The sequence below is a fragment of the Sciurus carolinensis genome, chromosome 12 (assembly GCF_902686445.1).
Source record: "Sciurus carolinensis chromosome 12, mSciCar1.2, whole genome shotgun sequence".
NCBI classification, from domain to species: Eukaryota; Metazoa; Chordata; class Mammalia; order Rodentia; family Sciuridae; genus Sciurus; species Sciurus carolinensis.
In genome coordinates, this window is record NC_062224.1 from 105,782,203 (window position 1) to 105,808,209 (window position 26,007).

At 35.2% G+C, this 26,007-nt stretch overlaps 1 protein-coding gene across 1 annotated transcript in view; it reads right to left on the reverse strand.

The window, feature by feature from the left end:
* Tdrd5 (tudor domain containing 5) overlaps positions 1–26,007 on the reverse strand; it is a 68,979-nt gene that overhangs the window by 38,625 nt on the left and 4,347 nt on the right. The window contains exons 4-8 of the mRNA XM_047521147.1: positions 16,495–16,578; positions 14,634–14,694; positions 6,390–6,539; positions 3,830–4,002; positions 2,486–2,706 (exon numbers count right to left, since the gene is read on the reverse strand). Coding sequence (XP_047377103.1) covers positions 2,486–2,706; positions 3,830–4,002; positions 6,390–6,539; positions 14,634–14,694; positions 16,495–16,578 — 689 coding nt within the window. The remainder of the gene's footprint in view (positions 1–2,485; positions 2,707–3,829; positions 4,003–6,389; positions 6,540–14,633; positions 14,695–16,494; positions 16,579–26,007) is intronic.

The following is a 26,007-nucleotide window of genomic DNA, read 5'->3' on the forward strand; positions in this document are numbered from 1 at the left end:
AATAAGAAGACTAGGTCCAAAAAAGTAAAGTAACTTCAAGGTCACAGAGCTGCTAAATCTGTTTTAAAACATGGACTAAATCTCATAGATGCACTGGAATATATGACAATATTTTTACTGATGATCACATGACTTATGTCAGGTATTGTGGGAAATGAGATGAGTACATAATGTGGCAAAATAGGAAAAAAAAAACATGGAATGCTTTGGGGGACACCAAGTTAATTATTCTTGTAAACGATACCCCTACAAAACTCAGACATTCTTGTTCATGAATAAACCTAGTGAATGAAAGTGTCCACATCTTACATGGTGTTTACAACATGGTGTTTACCAGGACATAGTTTTTGAGTTGAGAGAAGAGATAATTTAGGGCAGTAGTTCAAAAACCCTAACACCCTTCCGGGAGGTTCACAGGATCAAAACTATTTTCACAATATTACTGATATCTTATCTGCCCTTTTCAGTATGTTGAAATTTACACTGACAGTGCAAAAGCACAGTGGGTAAATTTGCCAGGTATCTCAAGGCAGTGGCAAACTTGTAGTCACTTATTTGTCACTGCCAGACATTGACATTATTAAAAATAAAAACCAGTCAATATCACTTAATATCATCTTTGACAAAGTAAAGATTAAGCTTATTAAACTTCACCACTGTGTGACATCTTTTCAATATTAGGTGACGAAAATGAAACTAAGTATATACAAAGCATTTTCCCAGTTATATCAAGGAAAAGCTTGTTTGAGTTGTGCCCTAATCTTTTTTGGAAGGGAAGTATGACTTCCACTTGAAAGATGAATTAGTCACTTTTTTCATGGAAAGAACCACCTTTTTTTTTTTTTTTTTTGCTTGAAAGAACCATTAACAAACTATGATAATTGATATTTGGGTATTTGGTACAAATCTTACCCAAAATTAAGTGAGCCTGTCACTTCAAGGAAAACAACCAACAGTATATATTGTCAATGATAAAATTCAATTTTTCAAGTAAAAGTTGAGATTTTGGAAATACTGCATCCACCACCACAAACTTGACAGCTTGTCAAAGTTAATGCTTTTCTAATGACTTCAGTAGTGATATTAACAAATATGCCAACATGTGGAAGATCTACATAACTCAATGAGCTAGCATTTCACAAATGACCGAAACATGTTATAAAATTATGCATGGGTGAAACATTAATTGAGGGATGTTTTCCCATGAACTCATGCTTAAGGGGCCCTGTGCTTGCTTAAATGCTCTGCTATTGCTCTTGAAATTCTTAAGAATTTTTAAGTAACATGTCCTGCATTTTAATTTTGCACTGGGACCTGTAATTACACAGCTAGTCCTGGATTGACTCAAAGCACAAAGGTAGACCAATTTTAACACAAGAGTATATGAAAAATTCAAATTTCACATTGTAACTAATCTTTAAGAAACTATCATCTGTCAACTTTGGGCATATTATAAAAAATAATATTCACAATTTTCTGAAAAGGCTATTAAAATACTCCTTTCCCCAACTACATATGAGGCCAGATGTTTCCATACACTTTAACCAAAACCACATACAGTAGTTTCACCATTTTCAGTGGTTTTTGCTTACTGTGGTTTCAGTTACCCATGGTCAACCTTGGTGCAAAAATATTAAATGGAAAATTCCGGAAATAAGAAAATAACAATTTTAAAATTGCATGCTATTCTGAGTAGCATGATGAAATCTTATACCATCCTGCTCCATCCAGCCAGGCTGTGAATCATGGCTTTCTGCAGCGTGTACCCACTGTATGCACTACCTGCCCATTAGTTACTTAATAGCCATGTTGGCCACCCAATCAACTGTTATTATAGAATATTGTTATAATTATTTTATTATTTTTATTGTTGTTAACCTCTTACTATTCCTAGTTTATAAATTAAACCTTTATTATAGTGTATACAGGGAAAAAAAAGTATATACACAGGGTTTGGTATTATCCTGTATCAGGCATTCACTGAGGGTTTGGAACATTTCCCCTGCATAAGGTGATCTGGAGTTATTGTATCTCAATAGATTACATGCAAAAGCAGATATTAAAATCCAACCTTTTTCTATTAAGCTGGATGTTAAATTGATCTGTAAAAATGTAAAACAATGATACTCTTCCAACATTTAAAAAAAATTTTTTTTTGTTTTTTTAGTTGTAGATGGACACAATACCTTTATTTATGTGGTGCTGAGGATTGAACCCCCTGCCTCACGCATGCAAGGCAAGTGCTCTACCACTGAGCTACAACCCCAGCCCCAACATTTTTAAAAGTTATTTTTTATAAAAATGTTTTAAGACACATGAATTTTTAAAAGCAGCATTTTAATTTTGCAATTTTAATTTCTATTTAATAAATATCAATATGCAAAAGCTGTCTTTGGGTCTTTCATTTTAAAGAGTCCTGAGAACAAAAATGAGAGCTGCTGAATAGAGTGATGCATGAAAAAACACTGAAAACAAGAACTCCTACCGCATTTCAATCATCATGTCTTCAAGTAACTCTGATGAATCCCTGCTATAGATTCGGATGTAGAATTGACTTGGAGAGATGATATATTCCACAAAGACCCCCACGAGGGTACTGGTATCTAATGGTGGAAGTCTGCATAATTTCTTCTCCTGTACAGCATCTGGTGGGATATCATGATTTGCCATTGCCAAGCTGAGTTGTGATCTGCTTATTCCTACTTGCTATAAGTTAAAAGAAAGAAATCAAAGAAGCCATAATAAATCTTTGGGTGACATTTCAAACCCCATGACATTTCTCAAAGTGTATTTCATTAGTTGCCTTTATCAGAATCACCTGAGAAATTGTACAAATTCACATTCAGGCCAGATTTACTGATTCAGAATACTTGAGAATGAGGCTCACAATTGTGCACTTAAAAAAAATTCCACAGGTGACTTATGTTAAAATATGAATATGTTACCTTCTGATGTTAGGCAAAGAGTTAAGAAGTGTTACGCAAATGCCCTATTAAAACATGACAACATGGGGCTAGGGTTGTGGTTCAGTGGTAAAGCACTTGCCTGGCATGTGTAAGGCCCTGGGTTTGATACTCAGCATCGCATATAAATAAATAAATAAATAAATAAATAAATAAATAAATAAATATTCAACCCTACCAACAGTGAAAGGTAATTTTAAGTCTAGATTAAATTTCAGACTAGTCTTCCAATCAAAAATAGGATTGTGCAAATACTTCTAAAATAAACTATTTTCCTCTAGGCCTTCCTATTGTCCTCCATAATATAGCAAGCTCTGAAATTTTTGTCATCCCATGAAAGGAGCCAGGAACAGAGGGTACATGAAGAACAATGACTACTTCCTTAGTACCAACAACAAAAGGAATAGGATATGAGAACAAAAAAAAAAATTGTGTGTGAAGATGCAAAAACAGAAGGGTTAAAAAATAAAAAGACCCCAATAACTGAGGCTGAGTGCAAAGGAGATGTGCAGCAGCTGTTGAGGCACAGAGCCAAACAGCTCCTCTGCTGTCCCCTCTGAAGCCCCTGAGGATTTTCTAGCCCACACTTCCAAACACAGGGAGACAGACAGCGATATCATCATAAGAGAACTATCCAATCTCAAAACCATCTGAAAACTTTAAAATAAAAACTGAGGGAAAACTAGTTACATAAATGACTGAAAAAATACTGTAAAAGGGGACTTTGGACCAAAGAACTGATCTTTTCAAGAAATGATGTACCTAGAGACAGGATTTTTCTAAAAGGAATTCTGGTTTAATGAGACATTTGGTTACTTTTCATAATGCTGAATCTGCACTGTGCAGGGTCTTTAACCCTCACTCACCAGCTGCAAAGGCTTTACCACCAGATTAGGCTTCTTATAAATCTTCTGTTCTGGTTCTTTATGGTTTTTCAAAGGGCAATCCCACACAGTCTCCTTGACAGCAGCAGTAGACAGTGAATTTCTAGGGGGACTGAAGACACAAGCTTTGGCTTCCATTTTCTTTTCTGGTTGAACTAAACATGAATTTCTGACTGTTGAAATAGCTCCATCTGAAATGGCCAACAGAATCACCTGTGCATATTTGCTACAATAATGGTACGATTGTTAATAAGCATCTTCTATGTGCCAGGCACTAGAGATGATGATAAAAGAGAAATACTAACCTGTCCTTTTAGACCTTTCCATGTTGCAAGATATAAGAGAAGGTTCGAGATGAGAATAAGTCCTGTTTTTCTGTGTGTGCTGGACAAGGGGAGCATATAGTCTGGCAATGCTTCTTAAACTTTGGTGAATGGCTTCATTTTTCAACATCCTGATTTCAATTTATTTCTTGTTCTAATTAAGCTCAGATATTCATTGTTGTTTATGTATAGTATACATGGCTATTTAATATTCCAAAAGGATTCCTTAATTCCTAGGTATTCTCAAGTCAATCACAAACTTTGTTCAAATTTATATATGATGACTACAAGTGATTGGCACATTAAAACAGACTGAAGACAGACAGACCTATAATCACAGAGGCTCCTAAAGAAACTCGAAAGTACAAAAAGATGTGGGTACAAAAATATTTATCATGGGGCTAAGGATGCAGCTCAGTGTAGAGTACTTGCCTAGCATGTGTGAGGCCCTGGGTTCAATCCCTAGCACCACAAGAAATGGAAAAAAAAAAAAAAAAAAAAAAAGTTTACTACTATACATCTTACAATGGTAAAAATGGGAACAATCTAAATGTCCATCAATAGGAGACTGGTTCAATGAATTATAGTTACATAAAAGAATTATATGTAGTCAAAAATCAACTTGTACATACTAATATGGAAAAACATCCACAATACATGAAGTATGAAAAGGATTTATACAATATTTATACAATACTGTTTTGTGAAAGAAAAATTATATATGTGATAATTTGCATTATAAAGAAAAGGTCCAGAAATATACACACTAAAACTATTAACATTAGTTACTTCTGTATTGTTAGAATGGTTTAAAAATTTTTTTTGTAAAAAAATATAGCTATGCTTAAACACACTGAAAAAAATCTGAAAGACTATGTAAAAATCCTAACAGCATTATTTCCAGGATGTTAAAATAATGAGAAATGCCTACTTTCTACTTTTTATTCATTTGTGCTGTTTGAATACTTTTTAAATGAACATGAGTTCTTTTAACAATCACAAAAAACCAATAATAGTATTTACATTTTGGGAATGTGGCTGTCCATCAAAACCATTTGTAGAAGCTTATAAAAATCTAAGTATCACATTGTTCTGTTAGTTCTGCAAAATGTTACCGTTGGGGAAACTGAGTAAAGGATACACGGGATCTTTCTGTATTGTCTTATAACTACATGTGAATCTACAGTTAGCTCAATAAAAAATTTTTTAAAAAGTTTAAGCCAAAAAGAAAAACAAAAATCAAGTGCCCGAAATGCAATGTGATATCCTGGAGTAGAGACAGAAACAGAAAAAAAAAATTTTGGAAAAATTGGCAATAGAATCTGGAGTTTAGTTAGTAACAATGTGCCAATGTTAATGTCTTAGCTCTGACAATTATATTACAGTAGTATAAGATATTAATATTAGGGGAAAATGGATGAAAAGAATATCAGAAGTTTGTACTACCTTTGCAATTTTTTCATAAGCCTAAAATTATCCCCAAATATTTATTTAGAAAATGCATGAGGGGTTCTGAATGTATACCCATTTATTCTGAATCTCCATGTCATTCTAGAATGCTTTTGATATATGGCCAAAGTTAACTACTTAACTATCAGACCATTTATTCAGAAAATTCTTTTCAGAATTATCAAAAAAATTCATTTATTTATGGTACTGGGGACTGAACCCAGGGACGCTTAACCACTGAGTTACATCCCTATCCCTTTTTATTTTTTGAGACAGGGCCTCACTAAGTTGCTTCAGATCTTGCTGAGGCTGGCCTTGAACTTGCAATCTTCCTATCTCAGCCTGAGTTGCTGGGATTACAGGTGTATGCCACCATGTCTAGCACAGTGAATTAATTTAAAAAACTCAGAGGCTGAGGCAGGAGGATCATAAGTTGAGGCACTCTGGGCAACCTGGCAAGACCTTGACTCAAAATGAAATTTTTAGAAAGGGTTAGGGACGTAGTTCAGGAGCAGAATGCTCCTCAGGTCAATCTCCACCAAGAAAAAAAAATTTAATTCATTTTTTAAATTAATAACACAGTTAACCTTATTACAATAAATACCACCAGAAAGGAGATCATCATACACAAAACATTTCACGGGTAATACATGATGTGTCTGGTTGACGTAATTATAAAGATGGCTCTTCCCTAGCCAATGCTTCCTTTTCCCCTGTCCTTACAAAGACAATTACAAATGAGGTTTGCATTACACTGTGAGTCAACTTACCAGGTTGTACAGGCCTCATATCAGCATCAAACACTAGCAAGTCTTGTTCTCCTTCCCTGAATTCAACACGGAGAATGTCACTAAGAGCTCCAACAAGTTCTGTCACATTTAAAAAGCCCAATTTTTTTGGCGAAAGCTGTTCTTTAAAAACTGCCTGTCATAAAAATTATGAAAAACATTAGATAACAAAAATAAAATGTGTACAGATACTCTTGGACAATGCTTTAATTTGAATTTAGCCAAACTAAAATTTTAAGGTTCAGTGAACTTGAGTGTAAATCTGTATTTCATACCAGCATAATACAAAAGAGGCTAATCGCTCACCATAAACTTCTAGGCCAAAGTCAAGCTCTCTTGAGAATATATGGTAAACAGAAGTGAAAGTTAGGGGAACTTTTCACCTCTCATTTTTAACAATATTTGATTATAAAGCAAATGTCTTTACAGGTGGGGAATGCACAAAATTACAAAACTCATAATAAGCCTATTGTTATTACATTTTTCAGAGAAAGAATATTTGTGAACATTTTCAACATGTAGAATTGGTATTACTATTTGAAATATTTTCTTAAATTTTATTATTTAATCTTAGAAGAGAAATAAGCAGGTTTCTACCAGTGTGTTTCCTGTAGTATACAGTTTGATTTTACTGCCTTGGTAAAGAAGAAAAGTCATACCAAATAAAGAGAGGAGAGAAAATACAGGATATCACACTAGTTTTGGTTAAAACTGCACAGAGAACTGGTAAGTTTTCCCTTATCAAAAGACCTACCATTAAAATGCTCAAATTCTTAATTCAACTTTTATCTCCTGAACCATGATACAGCAATAGAACAAGGGTCATTAATATCACATTTATAGCACCCATGAGCATTCCAAAGGAAAAAGAACTGGTAGAGAATTGGGCAGGAGTGGTGGCAAAGTAGAGTCAATCTCTCTATTCTTTGTACACTGTATCTTTTTGGGGCGGGGTTGAACTCAGGGGCACTCCACCACTAAGTCACATCCCCAGTCCTATTTTGTATTTTATTTAGAGACAGGGTCTCACTGAGTTGCTTAGCACCTCACTTTTGCTAAGGATGGCTTTGAGCTTGAGATCTTCCTGCCTCAGCCTCCTGAGCGGCTAGTATTACAGGCATGCACCACTGCACCTGGTCTGTACATTGTATCTTAAGGCTTCTTTTCATTAGTCCTTAATGTTTGTTTTTTTTTTTTTTTTTTTTTTTAACCCTAAGTGTCTAGAACTATGGAAATACAATTCAATTGAACCTAAGACTAAGTTGGGACAATTTTTTTTAAATGTTAACTAATTTTTTGAATAGGTAACATATTCAAAAGGTTCAAGAAGGTATATTGCAAAACAGACTCCACCTCAACCTCAATTCTTCACTCAGCAGTCAGCTCCTGGAAGTAACTATACTCACCAGTTATATGTGCAACTTTCCAGAAATTGTGAAAACGTGAACATGCTTTAATATAAGATTATGTACAACATATGCATCTTGTCTTTTGCTGTTAATAGAGATATTAGTTTCATACTAGTACATAAAAAAGTTGTTTTTGCTTTATGAGCCTGAGAATCAGTTTCTTTTGATAGGACACCTGATTTGACTCACTGATGAGACAGATAATATTTTATATATGCTTTCTGCTTTATTGACTCCCAACTACAGGCAATGAAGAATTGATACATTTCTATTCCCACTCTTACTTCCCTTCCATCCCCATTCAACTTTACTTCCATTATTTTTCCTTAGCATTTAGATTTATGCCTTCAAAGCTATGTATATATCCTATTACATGTCCTATTACATGATTTTGTTTCCCTACTGTCTGGATTGTGCAGATGAAAAACTCATAGTGAGAACACTATTTCCTACACTGGCAACTGGATAAGACTCATGCCTGATTCCTTTGATAAGACTGTAAATGATCCTGTGTGTTCTACAAAGGCACACAATGTCTGGTTCTCTCTTTGGTGTTCTTAGGGATCATTACTCATCAGTACCTAAACCATCATTTTATGGAGATCTTTAATAGAGTGTTATTCTAGCAATTCTTTTTCATTATTTAGTTGGAATAGTTTAATAAGGATAATGCTTCCCCTCATTTGCTATTGGTTACCCAGTAATATAATTTCATTTAGAAAAATCAGGATAAGTGATTAAATTTATCATTTTTCAAAAAGAAGAGTGGCTTTCTATCAACTTCCATGTTAACCAATTAGTTTTTTAATATCATATAAACTCATGGAATTAAATATATTTGGTGGGCTTTAAGTCATTGCAATTATTATCCTATTAAAGCCTGAAATAACTCTTCAATTGGACTTGTAAGCCATTTTAATATGAACCTTGTCTTTAGCAGTTTCCTTGTTGGTCTGCTATGACAAAATGTTCTAGTCTTGATTTATGCAATTAGAATACACTTGTATATACTATTACAACCAACTCATAATTATTAATTTGCTTTGTACATCATATAACAATGGTTTCAGAATAAGATTACCATCAATATAATAAAAATAAAACTTTTGCATATGCTCACCCTGTCTTCTCCTCCATTTAATTTTATGTATGTGTTCATAAGAGTATCTAGCCATTTTATATCTTCTCCTAACTTTTCATTTGGTTTTAGTTCTGGAAGTTGCATTAAATGTCGGTCCTTCTATTAATAGATGACATTGATGACTCTAGTTATTTTAATTATTTGAAGTTCACTCTCTAGAAGATGTCTTGGGAAGAGTTCAAGGGAACAATAGCTCTTAAATTCTTGCCTGGTTATAGTTTGGCTCTCTACAGTTGAGTCAGTGTTACTAGCTATAAAATTCTTGGCTCACATTTTCTTTCCTTGAATATTTGAAATATGTTACTTTTCTCTAGCAAAACAATGATGTAAAATGTCTAAGTCACTTGCTCTTTTTGTTTTAAATGGTCAAAGGAGTTTTTTCCTTTTTCTTTGAAGTTCACCAATAGACTTCAATAATGTTGGTTATTTTAGGTTGATGATCTAAGCATGCAGTGTGCTCTTTCAATATATAGTTCCAAATCTTTCATTTCAGAAAGTTTACTTGAATTCTGTTCTTGGGCATTATTATTCATATGTTAACTTTCCTTTGCCTGTTTCCAATACCTGCTACTTTTTCTTATATTCTTTATCTTTTCTTGTTCTTATTAATAACATTTTTCTTATAAAAATTTAAAATAGAAAAAGGTTAAAGAATTGGACAGTAAACTCCATTACCCAAATTATAGGATTATACTTTTGATCATCTATGTACCCATCCATCAATTCACCTTTTTATGTATTTCAAAGTAACCTACAGATACCAGTACTCTCTATGCTTTTACCCCTGAAGTACATCAGCATGTTCGTCCATTTTCTAGAATTCAAAATCTGTTGACTTTTTATAAAATTCATGTATAGTGAAATGCATACAACTTAAGTTTGCCATTCAATTAACTTCAATACATAAAGAACTGTGCAACTTTAACCCCTATTCAAGATAAAGAACACTTCCCTCAGCTCGAAGTTCTCTTCTGAGTCATCCCTAGAGGCAGACACTCCTGCACAATAAATCAGTTCTGATGTCTTCAGCAGCAAGTGTTTTTAAGATTCATCCCTGTTGGTTAATGTATCAGCAGTTTGTTTTGTATTAATGGTAAATAGTTTGTCATTGTCCAAATGAATCATGATTTATTTACTCCATTAAATGGATAATAGGGTTATTTGAAGTACAAAGCTATTAAGAGTCATCACACAAGCCTTCCTTGGTGAGACAGATTTTGAATAAATATCTGGGAATGTGATTCTAGGTTCACAGGATACATACATACTTAAAAGAAACTCTTAGAACATAGTTATATCACTAAGTGCACAAAAATGCCTCTCAATCTGTTACACAGAATGTTAGTTATGCTGGAGAACACCTCATGCCTAGGTTTATGAAAATTCTATCTGCATTTATGTGGTTTTTCAACATTTGCATTTATCAATTGCTCATATCTGCATTTGTGAAGTGTCTACTCAAACCTTCTGGGCTTTAAAAAACACTGAGTTGTTTGGTTTTCTATGATGGACCTGCAGAAGGTTAACATTACAGATATGTCCTTTTAAAAAAATTTTTGCTCTTTTTAGACATACATGACAGTAGAGTGTATTTTGACATGTTATACATACATGGAGTATAAAATTCTAATTAAGATCCCATTCTTGTGGTTTAAATGAGGTGGAGTTTCACTGGTGTGCATTCATATATGAACATAGGAAAGTTATGTCCTATTCATTCTACTGTCTTTCCTATTTTCAACCCCCCTCCCTTCCCTTCATCCCCCTTTGTCTAATCCACTGAAATTCTATTCTTCCCTCCCCACTAATTGTGTGTTAGCACCTGTGTATCAGAGAGAACATTCGGTCTTTGTTTTTGGGGGATCGGCTTATTCCACTTAGCATGATAGTCTCCAGCTCCATTCATTTACTGGCAAAAGTCATAAAGTCATTCTTTTTATGGTCAAGTAATAGCTCATTTAGTACATATAGCACATTTTCTTTATCCCTTCATTTGTTGAAGGGCACCTAGGTTAGTTCCATAGCTTAGTTATTATGAATTGAGCTGCTATAAACATTGGTGTGGCTGCACCACTGTAGTATGCTGATTTTAAATCCTTTGGGCATATACCAAGAAGTAGGATCACTGGGTGAAATGGTGGTTCCATTCCAAGTTTTCTGAGGAATCTCCATACTGCTTTCCAGAGTGGCTGCACCAATTTGCAGCCCCACCAGTTTTTTTTCCTTTTTTTTTCTTTTTTTTTTTTTTGGTGTCTGTGTGTTAGAATATAAATATTTATCCCCAGGCTATGATCTACTTATTCACTTTGAAAAGGGAGCTCTTAAATTGAAACTAATTTTGATGCAGTTCATCAATGTTCTTTTAAATAAGTATTACTTTCTGGGTCCTAAAAAACCTTTGCTTGGTTATAAGTTTTCTTCTAGAAGTTTGAGTTTTAATTTTTTCATTCAGGTATATGACATACCTTGAATTTTTGCACGTAGTGAGTTTGGAAACAATGTTCGTATTTTTTTCCCTTGTATTCGGCTGTTCCAGCATCATTTACTGAAACTTTCCTATCCCCACTGAATTACCTTGGCACCTGTTATGGATCCTGAAGGTCCCCCGAAAGCTCACGTTGAAACTCTTGATCCTCAGTGCAACAGTGTTCCAATGTGGGGCCTTTGGGCAGTGATTGGATCACGAGGGCTCACTCTGACCCCATAAATGGATTCATAGCTTAATGGATTTGGGGGAAGGAGTTCTTTTAAAAAAAAAAAAAGCAAGCTCTCTTTGTCTCCTGGTCACCATGAACCGAGAGCTTTCCTCTACCTCGTGCTTCCACGATGATGCACTGCCTCCATGCAGGGCCTGAAGGGAACCATGCCTATCAATTAGACTGAAACCTCTGAACCCTTGAGTCAAATTAAATCTTTCCTCCTTCAGTTGATTTTTCTCAGGTATTTTGTCACAATGATGCAAAGCTGACTAACATAGCACCAGTCCGGGAAAAAAAAAAAAAAAAAAATCACTTGGGGGTTGGGGTTGTGGCTCAGTGGTGAAGAGCACTAGGTTCAATCCTCAGCACCACATAAAAATAACAAAAGTATTGTGTCCATCTACAACTAAAAAAAATGTTTAAATATTGCTTCAGTTCAAAATGGTGGATTTTCTAAGGACAGACATTTGTGGATTTGTCAATATCTATAAGTAGCAGTAATTATGATGGGGATTATACTGAATCTATTAATATTTAGTCTTCTCATCCATGAGCATGTTATAGTTCTCCATTTAAATCCTCTTCAACTTCTGTCAGAAATGTTTGGTAATTTTCAGTGTAGATGTCTTGACAGAATTTATTAATGTTTCTTTTGTTGAACTAATTTCCAAGTAATTTGACACTATAGTAAACAGAATCTTTATAATTTTTACTTTCCAATTTTTTGCTTATACATGGAAATACAATCAGATTTTGCATGTTATATGTTTCACTAACTAGTTCCAGTAGTTTTTTCAGAATTTATTCCTATATTCTATAAAGACAGTCATATTTTACAGAAAGACAGTTTTAATTCTTTGTCTTATATTGGTTAGGACTATCAGTGCAATGTTGAATAGAAGCAATGAGATTGGACACTCTTGTCTTCTTTCTATCTTGAAATGGATCTCACAAATTTTGACACTATTTTCATTAGAAATTTTATACAATTTCCCCTGTAATTTCATCTGTATTAAATTTAGAAGAATGCAGTTTAACTTCCAAATGTCTACAGGGTTCTTTTTTAAAAAATGTATTTTTAGTTGTAGATGGACACAATAACTTTTATTTCTTAATGTGGGGCTGAGGATGGAACCCAGTGCCTCACACGCGCCAGGCAAGCAGCTCTGCCCGAGTCATCACACCAGCATCTATGGGGTTCTTGAGAGACTTATTATGTTGACTTATAATTAAATTCCATCATAGCCTTAGAATACAACTTGGTAAAATTTTAATTTTTTGAAATTTGATTTATTTCATTTTAGCCAACTATATGGTCTATCTTGGCAAAAGTTCCACATGTAGCTGAACAGAATGTGTATTCTTCAGTTGTTGGGTATAGTGTTCTGTAAAAATCATGTAGATCAAGATGGTAGAAAGCATCAGATTTTCAAGGTTTTCTTCAGTGGGGGGCATATGGAGATTGAACCCAGGGGCACTCCACATCTCCAACCCTTTTCATTTTGAGATGGTCTCGTTAATTGCTCAGGATGGCCTCAACCTTGAGATTCTCCTGCTCCCCCAGTAGCTGGGATTTCAGGTGTATGCCATGTACCCAGCTGATTTTCTATTTCTTTATTCATTTTTTTAGCCATTTGATCAATTGCTGGGAAGAGAGTTTTAAAATCTCCAACTACATTTATGGAACTCTTAATTCTATCAAACTTTAGAGAATTTTTAAAGTCTCTACTAGGTGAATTCACATTTATGATTGTTTTGTCTTTCTGAAGAACTGACCCTTTACCCTGATGGAATGTGTCCATCTCCAATAAAGCAGGTTTCAAGCCAAATGTGTTACCTGAAGTTATTTCAGTTACTTCGGTTCTTTTATGTTGCTTATATATCTTTCTCATCTTTTACTCTGAGCCAATCTATCCTCACACTTATGATGTGTGCCTTGTAGAGAGCATGCAGTTGCATTTTGCTTTCCACAGTCTCATGATTTCCATATTTTCATTATAGTAGTGAGTCCATTTTCACTTATGAATATAACTGAATTTAAAATTAATTTCAGTTGATTCCAACTGTATTTTGTTCCTGTTCCTCCTTCCCTGACTTTGCTTACATTTACCGCATGTTTTATACAATTGCATTTAATGCATCTATTGGATTTATGCTATAACTCCGCATTTTAATAATTGTTCTAGGTATTGCAGTGCGCATCCTTAACTTCTCAGGCTTATTGTACCACCTCACATAAAGCCTAAGGACCTTGCAACCCTAGAGTTCCATATTCTGCCCACACTTATTATGCTGTTGCATGATACGCTGGTGTATTATATCTTTAAGTTAAAACACAATTATGTATTATCATCTTCGCATTAAATAGTCATATTTTAATTGATGAAAGAAAGCATATTTTTAGATATATTATATCCTTTATTCTTCAGTTCTACCTGAAGGCTCAAGTTCCAATCTGGCATCATTTCCTGCAGCCTGAGGTCCATTCTTCAGCATCTCTTTATAGTGCAGGTGTGTTTACAATGACCTATTTTTGATTATCTGAACATACCTTATTTTACCTTCATTCTTTTTTTTTGGGGGGGGGTGCTGGGGATCGAACCCAGGGCCTTGTGCTTACAAGGCAAGCACTCTACTTACTGAGCTATCTCCCCAGCCCCCTTACCTTCATCCTTGATATCACTGAATATAAAATCAAGAATATGTAATGAGGTATTGTTTTTCCACATTCCCCACCAACACTTGGAATTGTCAGATATTAAGAATAAATTCACATGAATTCCAAAGATGTTATCACCAAGTGGTAAAAAGACCCCTTTTATGCATAATCAAGTATGTATCCTTAACTCTTGTATTGAAGAAAAAGACACTAAAATACAAAACAATGTGTAAGTGTTAAGAGTATAAATTTGAGGGATCCAAGGAATAGCAACAAAATTTCTATCAAAAGAAATGTAAGCCACAGAAAAAAGAACACTTACCTCAAACTCTCCAAGAAGTTTAGAAATTAACAAACCCTCTGGAAACTTAGATACAACCTAATGAAAAGAAAACGAAGTACAACATAGAATTGAAATGCTAGGAGACAAAATGTTTAAAATAAGACAGTATAAAGCTTAACAGTAACAAAGGCAAAAATAACATGATTCAATGAATCAATCACACATTGCTTTTGTTAAAAAAATGTTTTGCGATATTTAAGAAGCATTATAAAAAACCAATTCCTAACATTTCCAGAGTTGAGAATCATTATTACATAATCTACAATGCCATAATTCCCATAAAGTCCCATTTCTTTAGCCCAGCTAATATATTTATCTTCAGTTCACATACACTTAATATTCTGCATTAATAGTCAAGCATTTTAATTATAAGAAATCAATGGATGCTATAGAAAATTTCAGAAAATACAGCTGAGCAAAGATAAAATAACCATAAATAGCCACTATTACCTATATTATCATAAAACATTTATGTTTATATAAGAACAAGGTTAAGTTTGTATGACCATTTTTAAAAATGTGTCACAGACATTGTTCCACATCAGTAAACATGGATAAATGGGCCACACATTTTTCAAAACATTCAAGGTACCTAAATGTATTTCATCTGTTTGTGATCATTTATTTTTCATTGACACAAAAATTGCAATGATTAACCTCATACTTGCATTCTGCACATTTATTTACTGATTTTTTTTTTTTAGGATAAATCCCTAGAAGTGGATCTGTTCAATCTCCAATGCAGCATAAAATTTTATGCTTTCCTAGTTCTTTCTTGATTATATTTTATACAAAATTCTAACTCAAGCTTCAGGAAAAAAATATAAAATAAAAATTTCAAACTCCCAGAGATAGCCATTGCTGTACTTCAGAAGGCATGCGTTTGGAACCTGTGTGTGTATGCACATCCACATCACTCACTCTATGAGAATACCATATTCAATACTGAATATAAAACCTGATTTTAGAGTTCAAAAACATGAAGGAGAATTCCAGTTAGCTAAGAAAGATATACACAAGCTTTCTTACAAGCCACATGATACTCCCTATGCTATGTGGATAATTTAACTAACACTTTATCAATGAACATTTAATTTTTCTCTACTTTTTGGTATCATAAAAAGTCATATTTAATATCCTTGAACAAATAACTATCAGGCATTCAAGTTTCAAAAACAAAAACCCAAAACAGCCTGAATGTACCAGGGATTTTGCATTTCTCCCAGCAAAGTCATGACCCCTGAAATGGGACAGTATAAGGCAGGAAGAGCTGCAATGGAACCTGATCATCCAAATCGGGATCAACGGTTTCCACAGCATCTTAACCGTGTGCACCCTGCAGCCCATGCATAACAGCAAAGAGCTTCACATGCTCATAAGGCAAAACAGATTGGCCAAGGACATGAACATGGATAAATGTTCAAGGACATCACTGCAGCCTTTTTGAACAGCCAAGAGTAAAAATAACCCAAATTTAATCAATCATGGATCTCATAAGTGAAAAACGATAAACATAATGGGACACCACACACCATGTGAAATAGTATTTGATGTACATTTATATAAAACTGAAATTATTAGGATGAAGGGAGGAGGGGAAGGAAGAGAGCATTTGTGGTTGAACTTATATTTTCTAAATTTTACATTAAATTCTTTTTACAAGTGTATACTTTATGTATTTTTTGATTTAAAAAAATAGCTACTCTATTTGCAATATATTAGAAAAGATCAGGTATAAATATAAACTAATACTTGCAAGCAAATTAAACTCAACCACAAATGATATCTGATTTTATAATCAATTATTCTTGCTTCCAAGAAATGTAAAATACTTACAAATTTTATCTTATGTTTTAGTTCTGGATGGATGGTCCCTCCAGGTCCAATTTGTGCAATGACTGATTTGAACGTGTTCTCCAACTATGGGGGGGAAAAAGTCAAGTCACAGCCCTGTGACTAAGACATACACATAAAAATCAAAGAAAAATCTAAAACAGCATAAAAAGGAAATATCTGTAAAAGGAAATTTCCTTCAACCAAATGGATAAAACACTTCTTAAGAAGTAGCACTGTGACTTTTCATACCACATAAATATGCAGATAGAATTTTCATGAAACTACGCATGAGGAATTCTCCAGCATAACTAACATTCTCTGTAACAGATTGAAAGGGATTTTTGTCACTAATTTTCTATTTATAAAAGTATTGGAGTTTTTTTAGTTGTAAATGAAAATATTTTATTTATTATATTGGTGCTGAGAATCAAACCCAGGGCCTCTCACACATGCCCAGCAAGTGCTCAGTCACTGAGCTACAACCCCAGCCCAGTGTTGGAGGTTTATGAAACACATACTTAGTGAACACCTAATGCGGGAGAGACAGAATGAGTAAGTCATAGATGGGACACTGACCCTAAAGGTCAGGAAGGAAAAGTTCTTTTGCAGCAACAGAAGCAAAGGATGAAAAACAGCAGTGGCACAAAGACTCTGAATGTGAGGCCAGAAGGTAAAGTAACTCTGATAGACAAAAACAAGGCCTCTCCTAAAAACAGAAGGAAAGAGGAGGGAGATCAGACGACACACCAATAACAAAAAAATTAAAAAAAAAAAAAAAAAAAAAAAAAAAAAAAAGAAAACCCAGAAAAATAAAGTTGAGGAAATAAGGAAAATCTAAACTTAGATTGGAAGTAGGCAGGAGAGGCCCAAGTTAGGATAGCAGGAGTATGAGTATTTTAGTACAACAAATGAAGCCACTGGCACAGAGACACAATAAAGTTAAAATATGATGCATGGTAGCAAACAGTAGGCTAGAAGCACAGGAAGTGGTGACCAGAGAGCAGAGTACAGCACATCCACATAACCCACGTCTAGTGAACAAAGCAATCAAGTGAGGGAGTGCATGAAGTTATGTTCACTCAGGTCATTACAGTTGACAACTAAGTGTAAAATCAGAGAAGTTACAAAGTTATAAAGAAAAATACAAATTACGTGAACTCCTATCACCAAGATACAATCACTATCATATTTTTTCCTTCTCAACTTTCCTTTGGTGGTCTCCCACTTGGACTGTCATTATATAAAACCTGTGTGAAGAAACCTATTTCTTCATCTGAAAAATGAAGATACCATCCATCTCTCAGAGGCTGTGAAAACTAGGAGACAAGGCGTGCAGAGGGCTAATCATGGCACCCTGTGCACAGTACGAGTTCACGATGACCCTGCCCTGATCCTCTGTGTGGTAGTGCGCCCCCTGGCAGGACTCACTTCTCTTTTCATCCAATGTCACTGGTACACATTTAGTAGAAATCCCTCGACATTTTGGCAGCTAGATGGCTTTCTATTTAGCTTCTAAGGTTTAAGTTTTTCCCTAGTTTCATGTTCTCTTGGGCATTTCCATGTGGATCTGAAAAGGGATGTCTATGATTACATCATTAACTTTCATAAAACATCTCAGCTCTAGGTCTTGCTTCTTTACATTTCTTCTCTTTCTTAAGTCCCTAAACCTGTCCCAGTGAACAAAAAGGAATCTAAACATAACAGTTTTATCATATCCCAACATGTTCTCACCATAACAAGTTATTAAATTATCACTGTGCTAGGTGTTTCAGGGGACAAAGTTGGTCAGCTTTGACAGCATCATTCCTCTTGAGGCAATTACAATTAAGAAGGAAATTAAATAAATGTATAAACAGCTACAACCTAAGGATGACTATGGTTAAACGTGCTATCAGAGAATCCTACTAGGTGCAAAGATGCATGCCTATAATCTCAGTGACTCAGGAGGCAGAGGCAGGAGAATCACTAGTTCAAGGACAACCTCAGTAACTTAGTGAGACTGTCTCAAAATAAAAAAAGGGCTGAGGATGTGATTCAGTGGTAAAGTACCCCTGTGTTCAATCCCTGGTACTATCTCCCCCACACACAGAAAAAAAAAAAAAAAAGAAAGAAAAAAGAATCCATCACATTAAATTACAAATACACAGGTAATCTCATTTTTAGTTCTTTGAAGGATGGGTAAATTTTTGCAGAGATGGTGGAGAAGACACTTTGCAGGTAGAAGGAACTTCACAAAGAAAAATAAATTGCCTGAAGGCACTAGGAAAATTGTAGAAGAGATAACTGGGAAGGTAGATTGAGCACCCTAAAGGCCAAGCTAAGGAGTTTTTTTTTGATTTTTGTTTTTGTTTGTTTGTTTGTTTGTTTGTTTTTGGCTATATTAGGTGAAAACAGAACTGATGCTAGATTTTTTCACAAAGAAGAGACTTGATCAGAACTGTGATTTGGCAGCAATTAGATCAGACGGGTGATGGATAACCAGTGACTACTGGAACTGTTTTAGCTAGGATGCTAAGTAAGAGTTTAAACTAGACTGAAGGGAGAATAAGAATGGAAAAAAGATATTACAAGAGGTGAAATCCACAGAAACAGGAAAGATGATGGAGGGAAAAGAACTGCCGATTCTCCAGGGATGAATAACAAGATCAGAGAAATATCCTGGAGCCTCAAGGCTCCAGAAATACAGAGAACCAAAGGCAGAATAATATTTTTGTGACACATGAAAATTATATGATATTCAAATTTCAGTTTCCATAGTTTTGATGGAACATAGCCACACTCATTTATATATTGTCATGGCTGCTGCAAGGGCAGAGACAAGCTGTTATGACACATACCATTAGTCCCACAAAGCATCAAGTATTTACTATGTTGCCTGTTAGAGCAAATATTTTCCCATCATAGTTTGAAGTTAACAAAATGATGGGCTCTTAGCTAGAAATGATCCATCTCAAAAAGGTAAAGAAAAAAACATTCAAGCTATGAGTAAATGAAGCTGACTTTAAACTGAATGGGACGGGGGAGTTGTTTGAAAGTCCAGGTAAATGGAGGGAAGTTATGATGTGCAAAAAAATTAAGAGGACACAAAGAAAGTAATCAAATGTGGACCTGACAGTGCCTATAGATCAAACACAAGAAATAGGAAATATATCAAGTAAATGAGATTGAATATTTCAGAAAATTGGGAACTATAAAGAAAATATACCATATTCAGAATAAAAGCCTAGAGGACCAGAGAAGAGCTCTGAACAGATATATTTCTCAGAAAAACAAAGACATGAATAGGCAATTAATTAAAAACACCAAATAACCAATAAAAACAAAGTTCAACCTCAAATACTCATTAGTAGTAAGATATTTACCTGTCAAATGAGAAAAAGTTTTAAAACATTCATTTACTCATTTAACAAAAATATACTGAGCATTTAGTATGTTCTTCCCACTATACTGCATTGAATACTCAGGGATCAATAAGCTATACATGCTCTCTGCCCTCATGGAACAGTCTAGTGTGGGGAAACAAAACAAAACAAAAAAACCATATAAATAAATATCTAATTACAATGAACATACTGGAAAACATTGAGTCCATGTGATCTCACTTTTACATGAGGTGTGAAATGGTCATTACCAGAGGCTGAGGCTGGGGGGTGGCTGAGATGTTGCCAAAAGACAAAAACTTTCAGTAGACAGGAGAAGTAAGTTCAAGAGATCAATTATACATCATGATGACTACAGTCAATAACAATATATTACTTGGAAAATTGCTGAGATTCTGAGAGGTTCCACCACACACACAAAAGTAGGGGGGACAATGCACGTGTTGCCGTTTTGATCTAGCCAGTATACGCAGACATGAGCATCACATTCTATACCATACATCTATGCAATTCTACTTGTCCATTTAAAAAATTGAAAGTATCCCCACAGAGTGCCGTAACAGGACACTATGCCCAAAGGTATTAGAAAAGCAGTGAGCATTGGTGGGAGGGTTCTCAGAAGAAGTGTCCTTCTCAACTGAATCCCAGCAAAGGCAAAAGGAAAGTAGCATATTCGGGCATGTCCAGCATTAACTGGAACCACCATTAGAGAGGACAATTTAATCATGTCTAAGCCACAGAGGTGCCCATGCCTTTTGATCTGGTAATTGTTCTTCTGGAAATTTATCCTGTGAAGTAATAGGCTTGCAAATTTGAGCATAATAGCACAAACCAGACAGAGAAAACACCCACCTAGGTTACAAATTAAATAAATTATGGCCCACTTATACTTCTGTTATAAATCATGAGGCATGAGAACATATAAAGATGTGAATGTTTACAATGCACAATTGTGGCAGAAAAAAGTCACAAAAAGATTTTCATTTTTTAAAAAGTCAACTTTTCTAGGTGACAAAAGCACAGATGATTTTTATCTTCTTCTGTGCCTTTCAAAACTGCAAAATTTCTGCAATCTGTATTACTTTTGTAATAAGAAAAAGTTTTAAAAAACAGACACCTGGGTGGTAATTTAGAAACACGAGGGTGGAAGCATTTGGAGAAGATGAAAAAGAAGCTAAAAGCAGAAAGAAACAGAAGTTACTCTTAGAGGAATACACTGAAGACATTTTAGCCATATGGGAAAACATTAATACAATTTTTGATGAAGATCACAAAGCTGGCACAGAAACCTTCTGTGGCAATGCTTACAAACTACATACACACTTTCTAGGAATCTGCCAGGTTATCTGCTATGGCCTGAATGTGCCCCTTTAAGTTCCTGTGTTGAAATCCTAACCCAAAAGCCTGGGCATTAGGAGGTGGTTAGGTCATGAGTGTGAAAGTGCCCTTATAAAACAAACTCAAGAGAAACCCTTTGTCCCTTCAACTGTGTGAGGACAGAAAAGACTTCCATCTATGAACAAGGAAGCAGGCCCTCACTAGACTCAGATCTTCCACTGCCATGATCCTGGATTTCTCAGCTTCCAGAACCTGTGAGAAATAAATCTTTGTTGATAAACCACCCAGTTTATGAGATTTATGCTATAGCAACCCAAATGGACTAGGATCCTATAAATAGGATTAGTCTGGTTCATTTAACTAAAAGACAGGCCATAAGGAATTTGATTTGTCATACTAAAAATTTCATCTGAACTTAGGGAAAAGAGCTAGGGAAAAGTTACTCAAAGTTGGCCACAGAATATAACCTCCAGAGAATTCCATTAACTAACCTACTGAACAGCCCCTTCTGATAATGGTTTAACATATTAATTGCTTTTCAAGGATATTCTTGAAATATAGCAAATCAGGTCATCAGGTGAAATAAAATATGCATAGCACCTAATTCATGTAAAAACAATTGTTCAGGTACAAATTAAAAGTTAGGTACAAACTAAAACGAGACCTGATCAATTCATTTAAGATCAAAAAACATTCTTTTATAGGTCTAAGGTTTACCTACTTTAAAGCTCATGGTGAATATTACAATAAAGTTTTCTAATGTGTAAGACAAGAGGCAGGGAGAGGGGTACTGGGTAGTATCTATGAAAAACACTTGGAGCTGCAACACACTGGACAAAACTCAAGAAAAAAGAAATCCAGATAAAACGTGTCTGCATCGTTTTCATTCCTTTTCTTGAGACCATCCATGAGCACATGTTTTAAGCTTTGCATTTCTTATTGCCTGGCTAAAAGGCAGTCTTCCTCCTGAATTCTAGAGTTTAAAATTTCTGAAAAAAACATATGCACTATCATTCTTTAATATTTTTCTGGAATTTTTAGTCAGTACAATATATTTAGAAAATAGAACTTTAGGAATTGAGAATAAGAAGGCAAGCTTATCCACAAACGATATGATGGTCTACTTTGGAAAACCTATGGGAAGACTATTTAAACTAGTTCAGCAAGGTGGTCAGTTTCAAAGTAGTATTTTAAAAAATTAACTTCTCTCAGGATCCATGATTAGTTACAATCACACTGTCAACAGCAAGAATAGGACCACAATATATAAAATCCAAGGACACACTTACAAAAACATGCCAAACTCTAATGAAGTAAACTACAGATCTGTAACAAAGAGCCCGGGATTAAAAAGAGCTGCGACATGCTGAATGAACACATTTATGTAATGTGAAACACTTCTTCAAAAAAATTAAGTCTAAGATATCTTATTGAAATTTTGGCACTTACAAAATAATTCTGAAATTTCAGGATAAGATATTAGAATGGAGAAAAGTCTGAAAATAGACCAATCAAGGTAGATGTGTTTTAACAAATGTAAATGTGAGCTCAAAAGGAACCAAATTAAAAGTGTGGCCCCAGCACAGATCATAGCCCCAAATTATAATGCATCTAGATTAAAATGTTATATTTTCTTTATAACCTTGCAACAAATAGAAGCCTGTTTAAAACCTCCAGGTGGGAAAGGGCTTTGTAGGCTCAAGATAAGAAGCAAAGTAGAAAACAACCACTGACAGATTTAATGATTCTAACTTGTCAACTTCTGGCCAAAAAAAAACAAAAGAAAATAACTTAGAAAATGTATTTCTAGCATATGATAGCAAAAGTTCCTTTAATTCTTTAAATAAAAATTAATAAGCGAAGTTTCTTCCGCTTATTAACATCTCAAAAGGAAAAACAGGAAAAGGATGAGAATAAATAATTCATTAAACTAGATGGCTAACATTTATTTTAATTCAAATTGTCAGTAGCCAACAATGGAAATTAAGTGATCCTATATTTAGTTTATTTTTTAAGTTGTTGAAGGGCCTTAATTTATTTATTTGTGGTGCCAAGAATTGAACCCAGTGCCTCACACATGCTAGACGCTTGCCACAAACCCAGCCCTATATTTAGTTTCTTGATGAGAGAAAATATTTTTGTGCCTAACTATCTTTCAAGAATTAACATTTGGGGACTTACCTAGCATGTGAGGAACTGGGTTCAGTTCTCAGTCCCACATACAAAGGTTCATCAACAACTAATAGAATACTTTTAAAAATAAAAATAAAACTTTAATAAACTAAAAAGGCTAACAGTTCATGGTTATCCTTTCTGAATGTCGAAGATAAAGTCAATTTCACAAGGATGCAGTCAGTCGGTTTACCTATAAACACAGATGAACAGGTTAGTCTTAGGCTGATCTGGCCTAAGAAACGTCAAGAGAAAATTGTTAAAAACGAGAAAATCGCTATCAAAGAAGTAAACACATTTTGTTAGTATGACTATGAGTAATTTTTTAGGCTGCTTTTTTTGTATTAGGAATTAGCTTCACCATTTAAGGCAAGGTGATAGCTTCCAACATGCCATAAGTAAGTAGAAAACAGGAAATACATGAAATGACAATTTACAGATGCTGAGTAACAAAGTGCAGAGCTGAGAAGTGACCCCTCAAAGTCCCCACTTACACCCTGGGGAGTGCTCAGGCCGTGGCAGCGCACAGGCAACAGGAAGGGCTGGGGCTCTAGGTGAACTGAAGAGACGCATCAGTGTGGGGACAACAAGGATGCTAAACTTTGCAGGACGTAGCAGTAAAGACCAGCACCAAGAAATAGCTCCAAAAATCTGCAAACAGACCCCCCGCAGGTTTCTGATGAGTATGGATCTGTGCAAGTGGGCGGAAGTTCTCTGAGGCTGAAGAAATAAAACAAATAGTAGTAAGTCAATCACCACCCAAGCTCACATGGGGCTGGTTACAGTTACTATTCCCGCCAGACAGGAGAAGGGTCAAATGCTCAGAAAAGAATGCCTCAGTGCAGGGATCAAAATCAGCCTGAAGATTTTCTGTGCCCTCTGTCTTGGTCTGCTCGAGCTGCCACACAAAGTTACCACAGACAGGGTGGCTTTAACAGAAACGTATCCTTTCAGTTCTCCAGGTTGAAAGTCTATAATCAAGGTACCATGTGATTCCTGGTGAGGGCTCTCTGGCTCACAGCTGGCCAGCTTCTCGCTGTGTGTCCACTTTAAGAATAAGCAAAAGCTCTCTGGGTTTTTTATGTTTCTGGTACTGGGGATTGAACCTGGAGCACTTTACCCTAAGCCATAGCCCCAGAGATGGTGTCTCACTAAATTGCTGAAGCTGTCTTTGAACTTGTGATCCTCCTGCCTCAGTCTCTTGAGTCCCTGGGATCACAGGCAAGCATCACAGCACCCAACTTGCTGTTCCTTCTTATAAGGGTACTAATCCCACCATAAGAAAGCCACCTTTGTGATCTTATTGAACTCTAATTATTGCCAAATGCCTCCTTTCCAAATACCATCATATTCAGTAAGTTAGGGCTTCAACATATGAATTTGGGGGAACACAATTTGGTCCAGAGCTTGATGCCCTAACAAAGCCTAAAAGCAGGTCAGGCGTGGTGACACATACCTGTGGTCTCAGAACTTGGAAGGCTGAGGCAGGAGGATCCCTTGGATCTGGCAGCTGGAGACTAGCCTGGATGACACAGTGAGGATCCCACCCAAAGTTTAAAAGACTCAAATATCACCAAATTGAGTAAAAGTAACTTACTATGTAAAGCCCAACAATGATAATTTCACAGTGTCTGACATCCAGTAAAAAACTGCAGATTAATTAATTTAAAGGCAACAAAATATCCAAAATGAAGTACAGAATGGAAGGAAAAAGAGACAAGAAAAGGGACAAAAAGAAAAAGAACAGAGACCCGGTGACCTGCAAGAAGATAACAAGCACACTAAAACAGGTATAATTGTAATCCTATGAGAAGATGGAAGGGAAGAAAAATAGTTACGGACTAAATTTTCCAGATTTCATGAAAATTACAAACACACATACAAGAAGCTGAACAATTCAAGAAGCTAATGAATCCCAGGACAACAAACAAGTAAAATTATACCAAGGGACAGGGACACCAAAATCAAATTGTAGAAAATAATGAAGAAAGAAATCTTGAAAGTGACAGTGGAAAATAACATACACAGAAGATAAATAAGACTATACAACTGTCAGAAACTATGCAGACAACAAAATAACATCTCTAAAGTACTGAAGAGCAGGTGGAAGGGAGCCCTATCAACCTAAAGTTCTACACCCAGCAAGGTTATATTTCAAAAATGACAACAAAAGTCTTTTTCAAAAGCTAAGAATATCTACTCCCAACCCATTTGTCTTACAGAACATGTTAAAATTTTCCAGGCAGAAAGAAAATTATACTGGAGGCAAACAGGACACAAAAGACTGGAAAGCACCAAAATAAATGTGGGCAAACATTTTTTATTTACAAATTTTTAGCCAGGCATGGTGATGCATGCCTGTAATCCCAGCTACTTGGGAGACTGAAACAAGAGGATGGCAAGTTTGAGGTAAGCCATGCCCTGCCTCAAAATAAAACAAATTTTAAAAGGGCTGGGAATGTAGCTTGGTGGTAGAGCACCTCTGGGTTCCATCCCCAGCACTGCAAAAATAAGATAAAAATATTTTGAACCAAAAATAATGTATCAGGGGATATATAACATGAGATACAAATACCACAACAATAGCTCCAAGAATGGAAAGAATGTGTATTCATTATTCTAA